Source organism: Pundamilia nyererei, unplaced genomic scaffold, assembly GCF_000239375.1.
Source record: "Pundamilia nyererei isolate P.nyererei 1_Seehausen unplaced genomic scaffold, PunNye1.0 scaffold00235, whole genome shotgun sequence".
NCBI lineage: Eukaryota > Metazoa > Chordata > Actinopteri > Cichliformes > Cichlidae > Pundamilia > Pundamilia nyererei.
Genome location: NW_005187636.1, coordinates 2,619 through 25,363, shown reverse-complemented (window position 1 = coordinate 25,363; position 22,745 = coordinate 2,619). Strand labels below are relative to the sequence as shown.

The 22,745-nt window shown below is 40.4% G+C and overlaps 1 protein-coding gene and 1 long non-coding RNA gene across 4 annotated transcripts; one reads left to right on the top strand and one right to left on the bottom strand.

The window, feature by feature from the left end:
• The first annotated feature begins 316 nt into the window (after window positions 1–316).
• pan2 (poly(A) specific ribonuclease subunit PAN2) lies at window positions 317–17,457 on the top strand. 3 transcript variants are annotated; one of them, XM_005748978.1, is made up of 26 exons: window positions 317–337; window positions 3,866–4,171; window positions 4,255–4,424; window positions 4,692–4,812; window positions 4,924–5,001; window positions 5,088–5,358; window positions 6,227–6,572; window positions 7,611–7,707; window positions 7,874–7,993; window positions 8,124–8,243; window positions 8,333–8,461; window positions 8,611–8,810; window positions 9,436–9,584; window positions 9,926–10,032; window positions 10,125–10,223; window positions 10,318–10,400; window positions 10,917–11,061; window positions 12,332–12,469; window positions 12,562–12,621; window positions 12,711–12,801; window positions 12,874–13,031; window positions 14,258–14,401; window positions 14,477–14,656; window positions 14,778–14,871; window positions 16,923–17,126; window positions 17,243–17,457. In XM_005748978.1, exons 2-26 carry the CDS (start codon window positions 3,884–3,886, stop codon window positions 17,275–17,277), a joined length of 3,627 nt encoding a protein of 1,208 aa, XP_005749035.1. In that variant the 5' UTR covers window positions 317–337; window positions 3,866–3,883; the 3' UTR covers window positions 17,278–17,457. The 3 variants fall into 3 exon arrangements, with proteins under 3 accessions (XP_005749035.1, XP_005749036.1, XP_005749034.1); XM_005748979.2 differs by lacking the exon at window positions 317–337 and adding an exon at window positions 2,553–2,695 and having other exon boundaries at window positions 16,923–17,114; XM_005748977.1 differs by lacking the exon at window positions 317–337 and adding an exon at window positions 2,554–2,695.
• Window positions 17,458–20,341: 2,884 nt separating this feature from the next.
• On the bottom strand, window positions 20,342–21,810 carry LOC102206911 (uncharacterized). Its single transcript, XR_312149.1, has 2 exons — window positions 21,287–21,810; window positions 20,342–20,865 (listed from the first exon to the last, which is right to left on the bottom strand). It is a non-coding gene; the product is annotated as an uncharacterized LOC102206911 (long non-coding RNA).
• Between the last annotated feature and the right edge of the window lie 935 nt (window positions 21,811–22,745).

Genomic DNA, 22,745 nt, shown 5'->3' with positions numbered 1-22,745 from the left:
CTCCCGAAACACCTGAGTTCGTCTGCTTAAATAGTCCCCTTAATCAAACACTTTCTCCTCTGGACTATTCCATTCAGTAGGTAGGTGAGATGAACATGATTATATTCATCCTCTACTTCTTCTTTTGTGTGGCCATAAACTCTGGTGTAATCAATACATATCACAACATTAAATCTATTTCTTTATAAACCCTTTAAAATCAACTTTATTAAATTATAAGAATTCTTCCCCTCCTGCCCTTGGTCCCTTCCTGGGACCTCAGATGAACCCAGAAGGTATAAAGCAGGAAGTAGAACTACATTTCCTCCTTTTGCTTCTGGAAGACAGGTAGGTAAAGGTAAGTTCAAAACAATACAAATTAACAGTTGAAATAAATAACATGTTAACTTAACTAACTTGTATGAATTGATTTAAACCAAGATGTTATATTATATAATCTGTAAAAGTGCAGAACATAAACAAACCCGGGATAGTAGATGTTTGCCTATTGCAGATTACATGTGAAATATGGTTAAATCAAAACAAGAATGTTAACTAAGAATGTAGACAAATGGTCTTCTCACCCACTTTGTCACAGCCTCATTGGACTAAACCACATGTTTCATTGCCTCGGGTGTTTGGAGTTTGTTTAATTGTTTTGTGTTAATTGGTTATATGGCAACCACTTTGTTTTCCCCTTGTCTTTCATATAATTTAGCTAAGCCAGTAAGTTCCCTTGCGTCATTTCAGGAGACCAGTTTTTCTTATCTTTGTTTGAGATTTTGTTAGTGGTTATTTTGAGTTTATTGAGTTGACCTCTTTTATTGGTCTGCCTATTTAAGGTTTTGTCTTTGTCAATTATTTTTCATATTTTTGGATAGATAAAATCCAACTTTTGAATTAAACACCTGTGTCCTATGCCTTGGTCCCTGACCAAGTATAAGAAATAAGCGTAAGAAATAAGAACTTTTGAAGCACAAGTAGTTCAGTAATCACCTCAATTACCCTACAAAGAGACAAGATTTATTTATTTATTTTAAATAAATGATTGCTTTTCCGTGGACACGAATTATCACTTTTCCCCTACGTCTTTAGTGTCACTGAACACGCTTTGTGGGTTGCGTCACCATGATAACATGATAATTCCCAAGTTTAAAACAAAGATTTAAAACTTGGGAATTTGTTGAATTTTAATATTCTCTAAGCCCAAGGTAGTATAGTTTTTAATTCCTAGATTTAAACAAGCGACATTTTTAATTCATTGCGTAGCTGAATTGATACAAGTCATGTGTGAACATCTGTGTATGAGTCTAAATCCACCGCCTCCAACCTCATCATATGGAATTTTTGACATCATTTGGAAAATATTATTTTTATGTCGATGGACACAGATAAGAGTGGATTGATGAAAAGTCACTCATCTTGGGGGGAAAAGGTCGTGATTATTTCCCGAAGTGCGCTGAATGGCTGGCCATCAGTGAAGTGCTAAAGAATTATTTTAAACGAATCTTTACATTGAAGAAAATCGTGTTATAAACTCTGCTTTTTATGTTAGAAACAGCCCATGTTTAATAGCAAGGTTACATATATTTCACTGAATATAATTTACACATTTATCCCAGCTGTAGATAAAGAAATACCATATTTTGAATTATTATTAGCTGTTTTTAATATTGGTTGAACCACTGCAAATTTGATTTGACATAGCAAACGATAATTGAAACTATCAGGATGAGTAATCACTGGCAAAGCCCAACGAAACGGGTTGACGAAAAACAACCAAAACATGATGTTAACACTTTCATTGACTTCAATATGTTCATATTTCTAGAAATGCCTCATGCAATACAGCTACTGGCTTTGACTGGCTTTGTTTGTTAATGTTTGTTCATGACCTTATGATATAAAATTAGCCTGAATTGTCATCACACCCATGATGGCATGGAAATTTGAGTATAGAGAAAAAAAACCTTTTAATTGTCACCTTTCTGATGATGAAATAAACAATGCGTAATTTTAAAATTTCCCTTGAACTCTGGCATACCTTAATCTGATGGAGCGTTTTCGCAGTTACCATAGTGACCATAGTAACCCAACATTCACAGCTATGAGAAATTTAGAATCAATCAATTAGTCTAACCCCGCTAATTGGATGTCTTATCACCGTGGGAAGAAGCCGGAGTACCCTCAAAGAAAACACGCAAACTCTATATAAAAGGAACCCGACCTGAGTCGAACTCAGGAACTCAGAAACACACACGGGAGTTCACGGTGCATTCACGTATCATGCGGCGCTAGGGTTAGAGAGCTAGCCATACAAAGAGAATAATTGATGTTAGTATTAGGTTAATATATATTTTTTAGCGCTGTCAAGTTAGCTGTCAAGATAACTGAGATGTTTGAAAACAACTCCAAAAGGACCTATAAATCTCATGTGCTTGTGTTTTTGTCAGTGAAAAACATAAACTATGAACTATGATTAATAAGATAATTTACTAGTGTTTTACTGAATGACTAGCTAAATCAACTTAAAGACTTAATGAATAGGCCTACTGTACTCTTAAAATGAAATGTGCGTCTGGCATAACAACGGAAGCCTACGCTCCAGCGCGGTTCCTAAACGCACCAGAGGTGCCCCGGAAACGTTTTCCAGTATCCGTGTGTTTGTTGTTGTGAATGAAGTGTGAGCATGGACACCTTTGCAGTTCAGGCTTAGGTAGGTGATGACCTTAAATCGGTATATTTTTAAGTTTAAGAAATGGGTGGGCCTGTTTAGTATTACAGGTATCGTACAGTTTAGCATGAACAATTCAGGTTAGCCACAACGCTGCTAACATTAGCTAATTTAGATACAGGACACAAACAGCGTTCAAACACGGCTGAATTAGACAATACTCTTGTGTGTGAGATATTTTATTTTACTTTTTAGATTATCTACCCTATTTATGTTTTAGAAATGGATACCAGAGAATCGTCTTTCGGGTCTTTCCACCTGTTAGCTTAAAAACGCGAACTCTAAAGCTACGTCAAAGCTAGCATCAAAGCTGCAGGATGTTTTTGCAGATTTTCAGTAATCCAGGTCATTGTAGTAGCGCCTGCTTTTAGGACTACTGGACTTCTTCTTAGGTTTTTTAAGATGTTTCACCTCTCATCCGAATTCCTTCTCCAACTCTAAAAGTATGATGGGATATGGTTCTTACACACACACTGGACTTTCTGGACTTTGTTTTTGCACAACACTGGTCACTATATTCTTCATTTCCGGTTAATACTTGTACAGCTGCTGTTGTGTATATATTTATTTATATTTAGATTTCTTCATACATTCTTATATAGCTCTATATTGTGTATTGTGTATTTTGTTGTACAGTTATTTTATTTTCAACTTTAATTTATATATTTTATCTTATTCTTCCCAGTTAAATTTACCCTTCATTCTAATTTGTGTTGTACAGTTATTTCATTTTTAACCTTAATTTATATTTTATTCCTTCCTAGTTAAATTTACCCTTTTTAATTTTTCATATTTATTTCCTATCTTATTCATAGCCTTTCCTTTTTTGTTTTCTTTAGGTCACGAGCAGTTGTCCAAGCATTTCACTACATATCGTACTGTGTATGACTGTGTACGTGACAAATAAAATTTGAATTTGAATTAAGTCAGTGTTAAGTCAAAGAAACAACCTCAAATTTTAACCAAAAAGAAATAAAACAAGACTACCGTCTTGGAAAAGGAAAAACTCGAAAGAACCTTCTCCAAGCCTAACATCCTAACATTAGAGCACTTCAGACCCAGCAACAAAAATACAAAGACCGACTGGTTCCAATCCAACACCTTAACATGACCCCGGTGTCACTATTAACATGCGTTGGCGTTTCTCTTTAGGTTGATTTAACTGAATCCATGATGAACTTTGACGGTCTTGACCCTGGGATGGGTGAATACTCAGCCAGCCTTCATGGAACTCTAGATGCAGGCCTGGAACCCTCCATGGACCCACACCTAAACCCAAAACTACTCCAGGGTGTGGAGCTATACCCAGAGGGACAGGCTGTGACCGTCCCGGAGCCTGTACACCTGATGGAGGGGATCTTTTCTGAGCTGCACAGTGTAGTTTCCGAAGTTGGCATCCCTGTCACTGCAACACATTTTGACCTGCAGGAGGAAATGCTCTGGATGGGAAACCACAGAGTGAGAACCAGAATTATATTGGAGGACAGATCGTTTCGTCAGCCGTTACACTTTGTTATATTTCTTTTTTGTGTTCTTTTAAGGGTCATGTAACATCATTCTTTGGACCAACAATGGCACGCTACTCTTCTTTCCAAGTCCACGCAACCGATGACATCCGACATATTCAGAGTTTGGAAACAGGCGTGCTGTTCCTCTCTAAATGCAACCTGAGATGTTACACTCGTGGAGGTCTCGTCATGTTTGATTATCCGTAAGTGTTACTTTTACATTGATTGTTGATATGTTGCACAATATTGGTGAGAAATTAGAGAAAATACAACATTAAGTGTCCTGGTGAAGTTTTCTGCAAAAATACAGAAGAAACACTGTCAGTAGATATTATTGTGAATCCTACCTATCTTAAATAGGGGTGTGTTTTTCCTCTATGTTTTTGTGCTCATATTGATTGTTTATGACATGGAGATATGAAAATATTTTTACGGTTATGGAATTAATGGCCATTTTTGGTGCTTTGCAGGATGGAGGAAGGAGCTGATATGCACAGCCTCCTCATGACTGATAACAACACGCTGCTCATGGGTGGATTGCAAAACTATGTGGCTGAAGTTGACCTGAATACAGTCCAAGAAACTCAAAAAGTAAGACATCAGGCTTGCATTTATCAAGCCTGATATAAGTATAGACCACTGGCACAACATAGCACTTCACAGCGAGTGTCTGACTGTCTGCTGTTTTGGTTGTACTTCCAGTTCACAGTGGAGGTACCTGGAGTGGCAATAATGCGTCAGACCAATCGTTTCTTCTTCTGTGGACACACTTCTGGCAAAGTAAGTCTCATATGATTATATCAGTTTTGAAAAAATATATTTGTTTGTTTTACATGACTCTCACATTTACCCTCCGTTCAAAACAGGTGACCCTTCGTGACTTGCGTACCTTTAAGATGGAGCATGAGTTTGACGCATTTTCTGGCAGCTTGTCAGACTTTGATGTTCACGGAAACCTTCTGGCTGCATGTGGATTCTCCAGCCGAGGCCTGAATGGGTTGGCATGTGACCGTTTCCTCATGGTGTATGACCTCCGCATGATGCGTGCTGTAACCCCCCTTCAGGTGCATGTGGATCCCCTCTTCTTGCGCTTCATTCCTACCTACACGTCACGGCTTGCAATCCTCTCACAGACAGGTATGAACTAAAGAGTCTAGTCAATTTTAGAGTTCTTTAGTCTGATTGCTTGTTAGTTTCCTTGGTTTGTTTGGTCAACATAAGTGAAATACCAAGACGAAATTTCGTCATTACAGTCAAATGTATTTTTTTCTCTTTGTAACTATGGTATCATAAGTGAAAAGGGGTTGAGTCTTTTTCCCCACCTGGAGTATGTTGTCCAGCTCTTAGTGCTATAGAAGAGTGTGCTCATGACACAAGCAATGTACACAATTATTTTCATTTTAATGCTGTACAGTGAGGCCAGCAAGAGCTGTTGTGGCATTCCTGATGTGTTTGTTCCTCTTTCCAGCTGTTGCACAGGACCTCATGCAATGACTGTAGTTTTCTGGTCTTGTATGGTTTTAAGAGCTAAAGCAGAACACTTTGATGATAGGAGTCATCATTTAGTTTGATATATTATCATTAGGAAAGTCAATAACAAAACTGACATCTGATAAGTAGTTTACCGCAGTCTCTTATGCTTCCAAAAACTGGTACATGTAGCCGGGCAACATGGTTGTGTGGGGGTTAGCGTTAGTCCTGGGTATGAATCCGCCTTCTGGCCAGAGTTTGCATTCTCTGTGGCTCCCTCCTGCAGTTCAAAGACATGCAGTTAGTGGCATTAGGTTATCTGGTGATTCTCAGTTGACCATAGGTGTGAATGTGAGTGCAAATAGTTGTATGTCTCTCTGTGTTGGCCCTGCAACAGTCCGACAGCCTGTCGTCCTATGATAGCTGGAATATGCTCCAGCCCCGCCGCCTCGTGATCCTGAATTGAAAGTGCAAGAGAGTGGATGGATGGTACATTTAGCTTCACTATAACCGCCTGTATTCTCTCTTTTTCCAGGTCAGTGCCAGTTCTGTGAGCCCACCGGCCTTGCCAACATGGCAGATATTTTTCACGTCAACACAGTGGGCCAGTTGCTCATGAGTTTTGACGTGTCAACAAGCAAACAAGCCTTAGCCTTTGGGGATTCAGGGGGATGTGTGCACCTTTGGTCCGATGCTCCAGAAGTTTCATTCAACGACTACTCACGGGAGACGGAATTTGCCCTGCCCTGCCTCGTGGACACACTGCCTCAGCTGGACTGGAATCACGACCTGCTGCCCCTCTCTCTGATACCCATGCCGCTGACGAGCACTGAGCCTCTGCTGTCAGACTGGCCCACTGCCCTGGCTACACCCAGCCCCAGGTAACACAATTATTAACAGTATATACAAAACTGTTGTACTTAACTTAAAAACAAATAAGTCACCAAAAACTGAACTGAAACAAACACTCTGGAAAGTAACTCGGATAGAAAACCAAACTGTTTTTGTCTTTAAAAGTTCATCAGGGTCACTATAGTTTATCTCAAACGAACTCCACATTACACTGTCACACTTCTCAAAATACAAAGAAATACATCAAAGGCAGAAAGTGGTTTCAAAAAATACACTATTGCCAAGACTTTAAGTTCCCAGCTGTTTTAGGAATTTATTTAGCCTCTGTGGAAAATTAAACTATAGGTTTATGACGTGTTTTTAAGAAATTTACATTTTCATCAGGAACCTGTGGGCTCGGGGCTGGATGCCACAGACAGAATAAGGAAGTTGGAAAGAATTGAGAGACAGAGTAAAGCATTGTTGACTTCAGTTTTTTAAGGATCGTTTTTCTTTACCAAAAAAAAGAAGAGAAAAAGTTTTTAAACAGTGTGGAGAAATATCAAACATTTTCAAGCTTTTCTGAATTTATATGGTAAAACCAAACCAGGAAAGAGAAGCTGGATCAGTGGAGATGTACGATCTCATGCATGACATAACTGTTCATACCATAAACATATTACTTGACAATCTGGAAGTGGTTAATTTCTCTTCTCTGCAGTCATAGTTGATAACATTACCTATGAAAATGATGACATCTGTATTTGAAGCCATATATTACACACTTTATGTGAAGGGACAGACACGCCATATTTTATGACACTAATTAAAACATGTAAACTATGGCTTGAAATTGGTTGGATTTCGTGTTCAGATTTTGTAAAGTTTGTGATGCAGTCTTTTTTGAGTTTTTTTTTTTTGAACGAATATATTAATTTACTCCTGTTTCACTATTAAAGGCTCTTCAGAATGAGAAGCATGGCTTGTAGCTGCCCCTTCCCCCTTTTCCCCTTAACTGCTTTACAATCTAAAACGTGTGGGGGGTTTTTTTGTTTTTTGTTTTTTTTGTTTTTGTTTTTTTTAAACAGACGAGCCCCTCCGGTGGACCCAGAAATCCTCCGCACTATGAAAACTGTTGGCTTCATTGGTTACGCAGCAAATCCTCGTACCCGCCCCAGGAACCAGGCATGTGAAGAACTTGGTTATGCTAATTTAAATGGGGAAAAAAGATTTTTAATTGTCCTTCTTCACAAAATCCTAACAATCTTTCTATTTTAAGGTTGAAAACCAGTTAAACACATGGTTTTTATTATAATTTAATATTTTTTTGTGGTCCCTGTTTTGGTTTCAGGTTCCTTATAAAATTAAAGATGTGGAGCCTGATTATGATAATTACAACCAGGTCCCTGAGTCACCAATAGGACGTGATGAAGAGCCACATCTTTACATGGTGCCCAAAAAGTATAGAAAGGTTGGACTTTATTTCATTCTCGTTCTCATATAGAGATGAGATTTATTGTTGACGTATCACAATCTATAAAGTTTTACTGTAAATTTAGATTTCCAAAACACGTGATGAAGATGTCTTTGTTCTGCTTCAGGTCACAATTAAATACTCTAAACTTGGATTGGAGGACTTTGACTTCAAACATTACAACAGGACCTTGTTTGCTGGCCTGGAGCCACACATTCCTAATGCCTACTGTAACTGCATGATCCAGGTAAGAAGCTGAAGATCTACAATGTGTTTGGTAAAAATTTAGTTTTTGATATGAGACATCAAGAGTTGCTCTCTGGTTTTTTGTCTTAGGTGTTATATTTCCTGGAGCCGATTCGCTGCCTTGTTCAGAATCATTTGTGCCAGAAAGAGTTTTGTTTGGCCTGTGAGCTCGGCTTCCTCTTTCACATGTTAGATTTGTCACGAGGAGATCCATGTCAGGTAAGTTTTTTCCATTCATTTCTCTGAAATAACGATTTAGCCTCTTGGGAAATACAGAACCCTTAAATTGAATCCTCATTTCTTTGCAACTGGACAATAATTTATTATGTAGCTTTCCCAAAGTACCATCTCCTATCATCTTCCTCAAGGCCAGTAACTTCCTCAGAGCGTTTCGAACCATCCCTGAAGCCTCGGCGTTGGGCCTGATCCTCTCAGACTCGGACGAGCAAACGGGGAAGGCTAGGCTTGGTCGCTTAATCCAAAGTTGGAATCGTTTCATCCTCACCCAGCTTCACCAGGAGACACAGGAGCAGGAGGGTCCGCAAGCCTACAGAGGTGCTAGCAGCAGGTATAATACATCAGTCTGGATGTGTTCTAGGCTGCTTAGAGAAAGAGCCCTGGGTCTGTGGGTTTCCTCTGGAGCTGGTGTTTCTTCCATCCTTAACATGGTTACTTTACACTTCCCATCACTGTGGCCTTGGCCAAAGCACACACATATGGGTGTTGTGCCTGGGGACCAATGCTTGGAAATAGTTCAATTGTTATGTTGTCATTATCCTTTGAGAAATTCTCTTTCTGAGTGTGGTGATTGTTCGATAAAGACAACCACATCAAAAAAGGCATCACAATTACAGACATAATTACAATTAAGTGACAGTAACATTACAAAACACCTCATATCACCTGGATTTATTTAACGTCCAGTTTATTGTTACGTGAGACTGTATAAAAGATCAGACGGGTACCTTGACAGGAACTTGTACCTCTGTTGAGAGAAAGTGAATCATTTGCAGTATTCCTTACTCTTTCCCCACCGCTAGTCACTCACAGAGCAAAAACTGCTCTGAGTCTAGTAAGCCCTGCAGTCTTACTGAACATATTTCCAGTCTTATTAAGTTTGTTTATAAAAGTAGAAACCGTTTAAAAGATAACGTCTGCGTAACAAATGTGACTGCTCTGTGTTTGTGTTGCAGTTGTCTGGGCTCCTCTGGTGAGTCTGTCATTGGAAAGCTGTTTGGTTGTGAAGTTGAGAACAGTAGTTTGTGTCGCTGTGGCAAAGAAACGGTCCGCTCCTCCCTCACGCTGCTCTTCACCATGCATTACCCCGAGCAGAACACTCAAGGTCAGTTTGAGAGCACTGAGGTGTGCACTTCACACTCATAATATCTCCTCTTTCTTACACGTGTATGTATATATATATATATCATATGCTTACATTTAAAAATAATAATGATAATTTTATCTTATCAGTTTCCAATATGTTTTTTTAATCCTGTATTTAGAAATTTAATTATCTTCCTCTGTATATCCTTTTCCAGAGCTACCGGTACTATATTTTATTGTTCTGTGTTTGTAGCTTTAAATATTTGAATGTCCTCCATTACAGATGGGTAGTTTTAATGTTGAGTGAGCAGTAGGCTATATCTGTTACCAGTATATTCATTTGACTCTGATATTTTTCAGAAAAAACAATAAAGGAGTATGACTTTGCTGAGATCCTGAAGAAAAGCATCTGCCTGGAGCAGAGCACTCAGGCATGGTGTGAAAACTGTGAGAAGTATCAGCCCACAGTGAGTTACAGCTTTTATTCACTCATATTGTCAATACATAACAGATTGTTAGCCGTGCTGCAGAGTGATAGTGTGTTTGTGTTACACTGTAGGTGCAGACACGAAACATTCGATGTCTACCAGATGTTTTGGTGATAAACTGTGAGGTGAACAGTGCTAAAGAGGCTGAATTCTGGAAGGTTCAGGCCGAGGTAAGCGACATTGATTCTGTCATTAAAAAGATAAAAATTAAAACCAAGATGGTTTTCTTCAACTTGTTATTAATTACATGAATGTTTTTTATAGTATGCTTTCAATAAAGCAAAGCAGAAAGAGAAACCAGCAAAACCTAAAGAACCACCTCCCATGCCCACTGAGTGGTGCTTAGAGTAAGTAGAGTAAGACCCCTTTTCATTTTAAAGAAATAGACACACACACACACACACACACACACAGCTGTACATTGGAAGGAGCACTTTGAGAAGCCTTAGGGGTGTCAAACATAAGGTTTGGAGGCCTTAGTTGGGCCAGAATGAGCTTGACAAAGACTCCAATCTGGTCCGGTAGACAACTTTGGAAAAATGAAGGTACATATAAATTATTGGACTTTTAACTGTGTTTGTTGTGTTATAGTTTTTCCTCCCGATAAAGACCTTCCCCTGTGTCCATTCATACTACACCAAAGTAGTGAGGATTGGATAAACAATTAAATGACAGAAAAGTTTCAGTAGGAAAAAAATAAACATCAAATATGGGACAGTTTTTTGGCACTGAGCTATCAGATCTTTTTCTGTAATTTTCTACATTGATCATGGAAAAAAACTGAAATGTGCTGTTGAAATTGCACTTTATCTTAAATTGTGATTAAATATGTTGTTGAACTTTACACTTTAAACTTTGTGCAGTGGGGAGGAGATTTGCGGTATGGAGGGCATCACCTTTGACACTCGCACAGAGGATCTGCGGCACATCTGGATCCCTGCCACTCTCAAGATGTCCATCAGCAAAAGTCAAGGACTAGAGATCAGCAGGTGGTCCGAGACCGAGGAGGTGAGGCCTTTAGAGCTTCTTGAGCTAACAATAATTTGAAATAATTTCAGTCTGTAATTTTCCTCCCTGTCCACTCACTGCAGTATCCCTGAGCAGTAAATCTGCTGGCCACACTTAGACATTGTTTTATTGAGCAACTTTGCTGCACTTTTTTCCCCATTACATTTAGTAAGACATCTTTATTCTTTCTTTGTTAAATTTATATCTCTTATTTTGTTTTACTGTACACACACACTTTATTATATTATATAACTTTTTATATAGTTTTTTTTACAACCCCTGACAAACTGACACCTTATTGATGAGAGAGGGATTTGCACATCCCTTTGATCCAGGGATCTGTTTCATGTTCCAAGGCTAACTGCTATCAGGGCAGGGATAAAAGACTAAGAGATGTAGAAAATCCACATTGCCGGGCACTGAGCGGGGCAAAACCTGTAAACAGATCTGCCCCTCTATAGACCCACCACATGCAGGGAGAGACGCTGGGCTCAGGTGCAGTGTGACCTGGGTATCAAGGTATCAAGAAAGGACAGGGGCTTAGATATGTTGACTCGAAGCATCACTGTCTGTTCATTGGGATGTGGAATGTTCCCTCACTGGTGTGGAAGAAACCTGAATTAGTGCAGATGTAGCTGGGGTGGGTATCTGCTTTGGGAAGCTGAGAATAGCATCCCTTTTTTTTTTTTTGGTTCTGCGGGCTTCATCTGAGTGAGACTGTTAGCATGTACTGGTGTGGTTTGCAGTCAAGTGGGAAACAGCTGATATAAGCACCTCCAAGTCACCTATGGTTATTACCAAAAGTGTTAGTTGAGGTGAATGGGTGTAGTCCGGGATGTCTCAGAAACCATTGAAAACATATATCTCATCTGGCTTGCTCTCCCATCTGGGGACTTCAGGAGTAACTGGAGAGTATTAGGGGAAAATCTCTGGAATAACCTGCTGCCATATTATTATTTTTTATATATAGCATTTAGCTATATTTTATTTCAATTTTTAGATAATTTTAAACCATTATTGTCTTTAACTTAAGAGTTTTAGATCTCTAACCCCTGTATTTATTTTACTTCATTTTTTTTTCTGTTCATTTGTGCTCCTTTCTGTTTTTGTTTTTTAAACAAAAACAGAAAGATTAGAGTTTGAGTTACTGAGGTATTCTATTTTAATGGTTATTTATCTTAAATTGGGTGTACTGTTTTGGCTGCTGTAACAGCATGTGGTTAAAAAAAAAGTTTATCTTCTCTTTATCTCGTACTTTATCTGTTACTAGTTAAGTGCTGCTGAAGAGGCGGAGGGAGCTTCTCTGTATGACTTGGTGGTCACGGTGCCGCACATCCTGGATGCTCGCACGGGTGGTAATCTGGTTGCACACATTAAAGTGGGTGAGACCTACCATCAAAGAAAAGAGGTGCGTTAGTCTTGGATAAGAAATTGCAGTCTGAGATAAACTCACTTTGAAAAGTTACATTTTTAACATTTAAAATGATTTTATTATTTCAGGGAGTCACACACCAGCAGTGGTACCTTTTCAATGACTTCCTCATTGAACCGATTGATAAAGTAAGGATTTATTTTTGCTAATGTAAACGTGTGCAGTCACCTAAAGCTATTTATTATTTTATCTGTTGATTTCTTGTTTTTGTTTTCAGACTGAGGCTGCACAGTTTGATGTGAGCTGGAAAGTGCCAGCCATTCTGTATTACGCTAAGAGAAACTACCACACCAAATACGACCTCCGCAGTAAGTTTCAGCATAATAAATCTGAAGGTTTTCTTTTTATTGATCTAACTGCTCATGCTCTGTTTGCCTCAGTTAAAAATCCCATAGATGCTAGCGTGCTGCTCACAGAGGCGTCACTGGCTCGGAAGCAGAGGAAGACACATGCCACTTTTATCCCTCTCATGGTCAGCGAGATGCCGCAGGCTGGTGATCTGGTGGGGCTGGACGCTGAGTTTGTAACACTCAATCAGGTAACTCTAACCACAATACCACTGTGTGAATACATTACCCTGTAAAACACTTGTAACCACATTAATCGGGTTGTCGTTGCTTGCTTTACCGTATTAAAAGATCCTTCCTCTTCATTCCGCATACTTCTGCTTTGTGTGGCTTTGAATTTTTTTTCTGATTTTGGATGAATTTAATTCAAAACCCATTCAAGTTTTATCCACCCACTCCACTACAGCATTCCCCATCTTAAAGGAGAACTATTCTAACCATAATGCACTGGTGTTAACTTGAAACTGAAAATAATATATTGTGTGGGATTTCAAAGGAGTGAAATTGCCAGATATTTGTCACATTGTTTTGCGGTTAGTGTAAACACTTTGATAATAAAGAGGAATCCATGGGATTAAACCACTTCTGCTTTTCCTGTAGCAGTGTGACTTCAAAGCGCAGTGTACTCTTTGAAGTTTTTGTTTGGAGTTGTTTACCTGCGAAAAGCTGACAATAAAGTCTACACAAATCTCCATGACATGGAAATTTACAGTGACCTGGAGACATCAGGCCCTTTTTAATCATGATCTGATTATGATTTGTATCTTATGTTAAACCAAATAACTAAAAAAAAATTGCTTCCAGATTGAAATCTATAACACTAAATATTAAGAATTACCTGTAGCTGGTGACCTGGTTATGAGGAAAAAGTGTTACAGAAAGAATAGGATTAGAAATGAGTTCATCAGAGGGGCTGCTCAGCCACGACAAAGTTAGACAGGCAAGACTGAGGTGGTTTGGACATGTGCAGAGGAGGGATGGTGGATATATTGGACAGCCTGGTGGAAAAGAGGAAGGCCACAGAGGTGGTTTATGGATGTAGTGAAGGAAGACATGGTGGGTGTTATGGGTAGGGTGAGATGGAGGTGACCCCTAAAGCCTGCCGATTGAAGAAGGTGGGAAGACATAATCTTTCATGATAAAAAAAAATATAGACATTTACAGGGAGCTCTCTGTCACACAGACTGGTCATAATGGTTATCTCATGAAACTAATCCAGGTGTTCAGTTAATAAGGTTAGTAATCTGTGCTCTCCTAGGATACTGTATTAAATGGAATGCTTTTTACCCATAAGCTGTAAAAAGCTGATGTATTATCGTGAAAAGGTACTGGGTTCGAGTCCACTGACAACCTGGAGTCTTTCTAAAGTAATCTTGTTGTTATTAAACCCAACTCTTTAATGTGTGCGCGTCTGCAGGAAGAAGCAGAGCTACGCAGTGATGGAACCAAATCAACCATTAAGCCCAGTCAGATGTCTGTGGCCAGGATCACCTGTGTGAGGGGTCAGGGGCCCAACGAGGGGGTCCCCTTCATCGATGACTACATCTCCACTCAGGAGCAGGTGAGAAGCTGCAGAGAGTATAAGTATATAATGTTTAAAGGATCCACCTGCTAACTGGTCAATTTGTTCTTCCAGGTGGTCGACTATTTGACACAATACTCTGGCATCAAACCTGGAGACCTGGATGCCAAAATATCCTCTAAGCATCTGACCACTCTGAAGTCAACCTACCTAAAGTTGCGCTTCCTCATTGACACAGGAGTTCGCTTTGTAGGTCACGGCCTACAGAAAGATTTTCGTGTCATCAACTTACTGGTATGTTGTTTCTATAAACTAGTGTGTATAATTTAGAGCTCAGTAAAGTCAAATTCAGTCATCTCACAACTTTTAGAGTGATTAGATGTGATTTTTAAGGTTTTTCCTTTTGTTTTTTAAGGTTCCAAAAGATCAAGTTGTTGATACTGTCCATCTCTTCCATTTGCCCCGCAAGAGGATGATTTCTCTTAGATTTCTTGCCTGGTATTTTCTCGGTAAGTCAAGGTTAAAATATAGAGCTTACTGTAAAAACAAACAAATCAAAAAATGTACAAAAAACAAAGGTTAGTAGTTAACACATTTGGCAATGCCATGGTGTAAGGGAGCAGCTGACAGTAGCATTTTCTTTTTTTGTGTGTGTGCCCCGTTTGGATCTTTAGCCATCAGAATTGTTGTCTTAAGGCCAAGAAAGATGCCAAGTGGATCATCATGGCCTTGCCATATTGGTCCATTTGATTGACCTTTATTATAATTATGATTTTTTTTTATTTTCAGTTGCTACAAACGGGACAGACATGACTGGGGGATAGGACAGGGAGAAAGAATTAAAGAAAGAGAGGGAGAGAAAGAAAACCAAAGGGGAGAAGAGACGGTGAGAAGGGGGGAAGAGAGAAAAAAAAACCAAAAAAACAAAACAAAAAACACCTGGGTCACCTGTATGGAGAAAAAAAACAGAAGAGAAAGCAAACAACAAAGAGCAACATAATAAAAAAAAACAAAAAAAGGGCACCATCACAATAAACTAGCTAGCAGTAGATATCAGTAGATACTAAATAATAAACGATATTGTGCAGCACGCAAGATAGACAGCGCACAATGTGCTTTGAGGCAGCAGCCAAGAAAGCTGTAGTCCACGTCTGTGAACACCCGTGTGCATACCTGTGTGGATCAGCATGCTTGCATTCCAAAGGTTTCTCCATGTAACGATCTGCTAGGGAGTGTGGGGAGCCACAGCCTCGTCCTCCAGGGTATGAAGCAGGTATGGAGGAGATCAAAACTCCAGACATCCAGAGGCCCCCAGAATACAAGAGACCATGGAAGACCAACAGAGGGGCAGCCGCGCCACTGTTCCAGTAAGAGCTGAGGAGAGTCCCAGATGAGGGCTCACTCAGCAGCCGCGGAGGAGAAGCCAGGGGGAGTTGCAGTGACGCGCCCGTGAGCTCCGCCGGCAGCCAGCTGTGCCTGAGTGACCGAGCCCCAGGCCGAGAGGCCGGGGGCACCCCACCTCCGAAGTGGCCCGAGCAAGCCCCAGGCTCCAGGCCCCGATAAGCGGCCGCCAAGGAGTGAGCCGGTGTGTACCCGGACGCCCACCCCCAGACACAAAGAACCACCAACGCACCGACACCTGAGGGAGTCCGCCACTGGCAGGGGAAGTGGTGGTGGGTGGAGATAGGCCTCCAAACCTTGGAGGGCCTGAGATGTCCCCAGAGAGGTGGTGTCTGATACCCAACCTGACATAGACACAGACATACAGGCACACACAGACACAAACATCCATTCCCACCCTCATGCTCTCATATCCACTTACTCCACACTCAACCAACGTGGAGACAGACATAAAGAGACGCTGTACACACGATCACACTCCCCAAGCGTACTCTACGAACCGGGTCTAGGTACCCTTGCCCCTGGAGGGGGGAACTGCACCCAGACCCAGGTGGTGTTACCCTTTTCCCTGCGGTGGGGAGAGGCAGACCGCCCCGACTCCGCAGCAGCAGGGAGGCCCCACACTCCAGACCGCAGTCGGACGGCCAACTCGTCCCAGCCCCCCCGCTCCAGCAGACCGCTGGACAGTAGCATTTTCTACAGAAGCCCATGAGCCTTACCTGCAACTCGCGTCTATATACAGCATTAAAGTCTTTGCATTCAATGATCTTCAGACATACAGATGAATGCCTCAAAAAATAATCCTGTACTTTTTATTTAATTAAATTAACTAATTCAAATATGTGTGGGTTTTCCTTTAAATCTTGAAGTCTTAAACCAACCAATCAAAAAATAAATTAATTAATAAATAAAATCACAACTTCCAACATACAGTGTAAAAAAAATCCCAGATGGTAGCAGATTACAGTACACTGATGATGTATGAGTGCCGGAGACCTTTCTATTAAGGTTATAGACACATTTCAAGCTGAAACACTTAAATGTATAAAGATAATCATTTTATTTCACTTGTTATCAATAAATGTAATTCTCTTCTGAAATCTGAAGATAACAGTTTACCTTAAGTCATTTCTGATTGTTTTCTTCTTGATGTCCACAGACCTCAACATCCAGGGGGAAACCCATGACAGCATAGAGGATGCACGCACTGCCCTGCAGCTGTACAGGAAGTACCTGGAGCTGAGTCATGGCGGTGGGAATGATGAAGTGAGGAAGGTCCTTAAGGGACTCTATGAAAAAGGGCGCCAACTGGACTGGAAAGTCCCGGAATCTGACACAGGAGATGGTCAAGGTAGCCCAAAAAGTACGAGACTGCGCTGAAGTAGACGCAGACTGATTTTGACGTCGTGTGAGTTTAGATGACAGGGGTTAATGAGAGACATTGTGAATGGATTGAATGCACTCTCCTTCCTTCCACAGGTGCTGCTGTGTTTCCCTCTGTGATGGGGCTGTGAGCAACACCGTGACCGGGAAATTCTCTTATTTTCTTCAGATGTGTCACATTTTATACTCGTTTGCTTTGTGTAGTTTTCATGCAGGTATGTCTGCATCTGTAAACAGACTGAGTCAGTGACTGATCATTTTTAGTCATGAATAAATTTGGGCTTTTTAGGTCAAAGGTTTTCAGAAAAAAATTGGTTTGTATTTTATCTTTTTGAAACATTAAAGATTTTTGTTGCTGTAAACGAACGCATCCTGAGCGTGTAAGACGCTTTTTTTTTTTATACCGAGAAGTGGGAAATGTACCGTAGTTTTCGGGTCATAAGCCGCTACTTTTCCCCACACTGAACACTGCGGCTTATACTGACGTGCGGCTAATGCATTTTTTTTTTTTTTTTTTTCATGCGGCCAAAAACATTTTGCCTGGTAACAGTAGACCAATAAAATTGATAAGTAGTATGTATTTTTACCGGTTAAGAGACATTGTAATGTTGTTTGTGCACTGTTCCGTAAAAAAACCATAAGCAACGTAATTTGTGTGTTACTGATACGTACGTAGACTTAAAGGTAGCCGTGTTACAGGCGCTGTTCAAGGGAAAAAAAGCATTTGCAGTATGTATTTTTGTATGTTACCATAACGTTTATGTTACCTTACGGATTAAATGAAACTTTAAAAATCCTCACATGTAATATTTGTGTAAATATCTTTTATTACAAGTGAATTAAAATCCGGTGCGGCCTGTACAAGTACGAAATTAATTTTCTTTCTAAAATTAGAGCATGCGGCTTTTAATCAGGTGCGCTCTGTAGTCCGGGAATTATGGTACATGAATATTTGTCAATCTTGATTAAAATCGAATAACCCAAACTCTGACTGTTCAGAGAAATCTATTTACATCTAACAATGACTTTAGTTTGGTCTTTTCCCTATCCTTCTGTGAAATCTGCTATCATTGTTAATTTTCCAGGTAACTTCTGGAAAATAATTTAAATGATTTCTTCCAAATCTCAATGCAGAACTATTCTTTTCCTGTTTTAGTATAGTTTGTTCTGCTAAAGCATGATAAAAGGCAGGCAGGGGGGGAGGACTGGGCGGTTGATCCAAATCAAAGAAAGTAATAAAACAAGAGGTTGGTAGCTTCCAGGGCCTAGCCTAACTGAAAGAAAAGTGCAAAACAAAAGGCCTACCTAGCTACTCGATAAAAGTCAGTGAAAACATACAAGGGTGGCATCAACCGCATAACCTAGTGTGACTAACAGAGTAAAATCTACAACCAATGTATAGGGTACCCCGGCTTACCTGTCCAGCCTCCCACCACACACAACATAAAGAAGCCTGTTCGCAAATGTTTGTCAAAGCAGAAGCCAGCAACCCCAGCTGGCCAGGGAGCGGCTCATTTGTAGTGTTCCTTGGAGTGTGATTGGCCAACTGAGCCCAGACCAGCCAATAGACACCTGCCAATCAACTTCGAACTGGCCAATCAGAGGAGGCCTGACGCCTGAAAGATAAACAGAACACAAAACAGAGCACAAAAGCAAAGCCACACCCCTTGGCACGTAACAATGTCCAAAGTATTACATAATGAGGCTGGTGTATATAGGCTTAATCTCTGTGAATCAAAAGTTGAGTCTGTAGACTGCTCTAAATGTGAGCAGTGGGCAGGGTTTAACTGGTTAAAAGAAAATAACCATAAAGTGTACTAAACTGATTACCTCCAAAACAAACAAACACACGGGGAAGGAGCACCACCCAAACCAAGAAAAATTTTACTGATAAGTGGCTTCTGGAGCTTTAAAGACGACCGCGAGTCACTTACTTAGACATATATAGCTTAACTTTAATTTCGTGGAAATGTGCGTCATAAAGATCGCTCGTATAAAATCATGGGTCCGATGTCATTAAAAAAGAAAAGAAAAAAATTATAGATTGCTATAATTGTAGATAAAACATCTCTTGAAGGAGGGCAGGTTTTCAAACATTACATGGCCTGACCCAGTCAGGCGGTGATCAGATCCCAGCAGCGACCTGCTTGGAAAAACTCCCTTCTGATTGGTGAAGCGCTCTAAATCACATTTAAATGTAACGGTGCCCCCTGCTGGACAATCTGTGAACTCTTAACGTTTCCACAGGGGTGTTTTAAAATATGAATTTATTGAATGCCAAAGGATTGTAGGACATTTTCTCAAAATTTCCTTATTCTTTAAGAGCCGTTTGGCATCTTTTAAAAGGACCTGCGCTTTGTAGCATAAGAAAGGTCTATGATGTACGTCTTGAAATTCCCCAGTCACTTTTATGTTGCAGCTGAAGCCATGGGCCGGGCTAAGGAAAGTGAGGTAAAATTCAGACTTTTTAGTCTGAAAACCCCAGTGCAGTGGTAACACTACAAGGCACCATGGTTATTGCTGAATATGCATGTTTTACATATTTGGGTGTTGCACTTTGTAGATGGTCCCTGCACACTATTCTCGCAGTGAGCAGCAGATGAGCTTGTAGCTTGTTGTCAGCCTTAATTTGTGGGTGTTCTATAAAACTATATTTACTAATTATTTCTACTAGCAGTTCAAATGTCTACATTTTCCATTATAACCTTGAAAGTAAAATACATAGATCTTACTCCTTGACTTAAAATGTTTAGACTTTCCAAAAGAATTTTACAGATATTTGTCATAAATTTCCAAACTGTCTTTTTTCCCCTAATATAGTATAAATTAGACACCGTTTTGTGAGTGAGTTGATTTTTTCAACGTCGTACACACACTCACATGCCCTGTGTGAGTACGGGTAAACTTGTGAACACAAAAAAATAAAATAACAATAATAATATTTGAAATCCGTAAATGACAGCCAGTGACAAAAATAGAAACATGATGATTTATTTATTTATTTCTAAGCCACACTTGCAGACACATGTTCTCTTTGTTAGAGCACAAAATATAAATGTTTGTACAGGAAAGATACAATTTAAGGCACGTTTTATTTCCCACGCACAAACAGCAAAACTGCAGAAGAGTGTGAAGCTGCTGAAACTCAGAACGAACGATAAATTATATTTACAGAGCCACAGACTCACACCAGACTTCAGAACAGTCCTCTTTATTCACAGGTTTAAAACACACACACGGCTGCAGGTCTAAATCTGAGGTGGACCTGCAGTGTGTTCATGTCTCAGTTTTGTCTTCCAGGCTTTTTGCAGAAACATCTGTGAACCTGCAAAAACAGAGGACATCACGTGCATTCAGGTGCACCTGATGTCTGTTTGCTCACTGACGCCATCGTTAGAAGGTTCATTAGCTAATCGCTGACCTTTGTTTACTCACATCACTGATGACAAGCTCCTGATGTTAAGCATGAACTAAAAGCTGAAACACGGCTGAGACTACACAAACACCTGCTGCAGCTTCTTTTAAACCAGCCACAGATTACTGATTGATCAGTAAGTAGTTATCTTTTCGGTGCGTGCTGACCGTTCAAACGCTCCTCCGTCATGTCTCGCCGTTTCTAAAGGATGTCAGGGATCCTCAGGGAGGCCACGCCCACATCCTCACACTCCCTCTCCTGCTCCTCTTCCTCTGGAGGCTTGCTCATCACTGTGAACCGGATTCTGTTGGGGAAAGGACGGTCCTGTTAGCATAGCCTGCCAACACCTGGAGGCCAACACCTGGAGGCCAACACCTGGAGGCCAACACCTGGAGGCCAACACCTGGAGGCCAACACCTGGAGGCCTCTAGGTAAGGACTCATGGTAAAGCTCAGGTGTAGGGCTGGGTTTCAATTATCGATTTTCCGATTAAAATAGATTCTAGCTTTAATAACTCGATATTGATTCATTAAAATCCTGAATCGATTTTTTTAATATAAATGTATTTTGCCAGAAACGGCAGAATCTCAGGTTAAAGCTTTCATTTCAAAAACCACCAACAGTCAAAATAGCACATGAGAGCAGATAAACAGATTCCACACAAAGACATAAACACAAAGCGTGGACCCGATGCATCAGAATCTGTGACATTTCAGCTTCCTCACCCGATGGCGCCAGAGGGAGTCTTCGCCCAGGGCGCCAAACAGGCTAGGACCACCACTGCTCCTGAGCCTCTGAAAATGAAGGACTGTGTGTGTCACAACCTTATTTAAACCCCTCCCGTTAGAACTGGGAGTCTGCACTTCACTCACAGCGTGAATAAAGAGGCAAAACTACAAAAACTGTGTTCTCAGTGTCATTTATAAATTCTCATGAGAAAACTCTGTGGAGATTATCTTCCTGTTTCAGTGCCGATCAGAGCTCAGAAGACACGATAAATATTTGTGAGTAGTTTCAATAACTGACGTAAAATACTACCTTAAATGATATCCTTAAATAAGCTCAGTGTGACTCATAGGTAAGGATAGAAATTAAGAACTGGTTCTTGTACAGAACTGGTTCCCAGTAGTCCGACTGTTTGGAATGGTTATTCGCTTGCCCATCGATGATCCAGCTTATCGGGTTTTGCGCTCGTGCATCCTGGACAAAAACAGCTGCATTATGCTGCTAACACAACTTCGGCTCTTTGTAAGCACCTGCACAGACAGCATGCTAACGCTAAGCTAGCCAAGAACCCAGAGTAATATAGTGATGCTGGTGAGCCAGCATAAGGAATCTGAATCACTACCATTTCATTGATTCCCATTCATACTCACAGGTTGCAGATATCTGCTCTGGCCTCTTCCAGCAGACTGTACCCATAGCAAGGCAGCAGGCTAGTCGAAGGTCGCCCTCCTCCCCCCGCCCTCCTCGTACCTGCAGGGGATGAATTCACAGAGGTAAGACGGTAAAAGTTAAACAGAGAGGAAGAAAATATGCATTCGTGGAGCGTGACGGTGGAGAAGCTCTGAAGACGCTGCAGAACTCAATTTTGGGTCGTGCTAACGACGGGGATGAAGTCTCCTTTAACCCTGTGTTGACTCGTGGCTGTATGTGGTCGTACGCCGTTGGCCTCTGGCTCTGAGAGTTGATGAGCTGCTGCTTTGCCACCAGGAGGCGCTGTTCCTGACCTTTTTTCTGCTAAACAGTCGTCTTCTACTTTGGTTAGGTTTTTTTGTTTTGACAAGCATTTATTAAACCTTATGTTTTCATTTAAACGTTTTATTTTGCTTTATTTTTTTAGTAATACTCTGGTAGAGAGGCTCTTATACTGTTAATTCAGCATATACCAAAAAATAAAAGCCTTTAAAAGCCTATTTCTGGACAATTATTATTTTATAATTATATAATCAACTATTTTGCAATACTTCCAATAAACACACATCAAAAGAAAAGCTTGTGATGGCATCACATCAGATAACTTAAAGCTCAAAGGCTGTTCCATTGACATGTAACCAATCACTTCAAAGCACAAAACCTGTAATGTCATAGTCATGTCATGACATTCTGTCGTGGAAAGGCATTTATAGGAGTGAAATTTCAAAAAGCTGACAGTCCTCATCTCTGCAGTGCTGCTGTCTCCTG

Bases quoted from the DNA above. Each gene is read 5' to 3' on its own strand.
- pan2 (XM_005748978.1), top strand. From the start codon at position 3,884: ATGATGAACTTTGACGGTCTTGACCCTGGGATGGGTGAATACTCAGCC. The intron at 7,994-8,123 runs GTTGGACTTTAT...GTTCTGCTTCAG, and splicing joins TGCCCAAAAAGTATAGAAAG to GTCACAATTAAATACTCTAA. The intron at 13,032-14,257 runs GTAACTCTAACC...GCGCGTCTGCAG, and splicing joins AGTTTGTAACACTCAATCAG to GAAGAAGCAGAGCTACGCAG.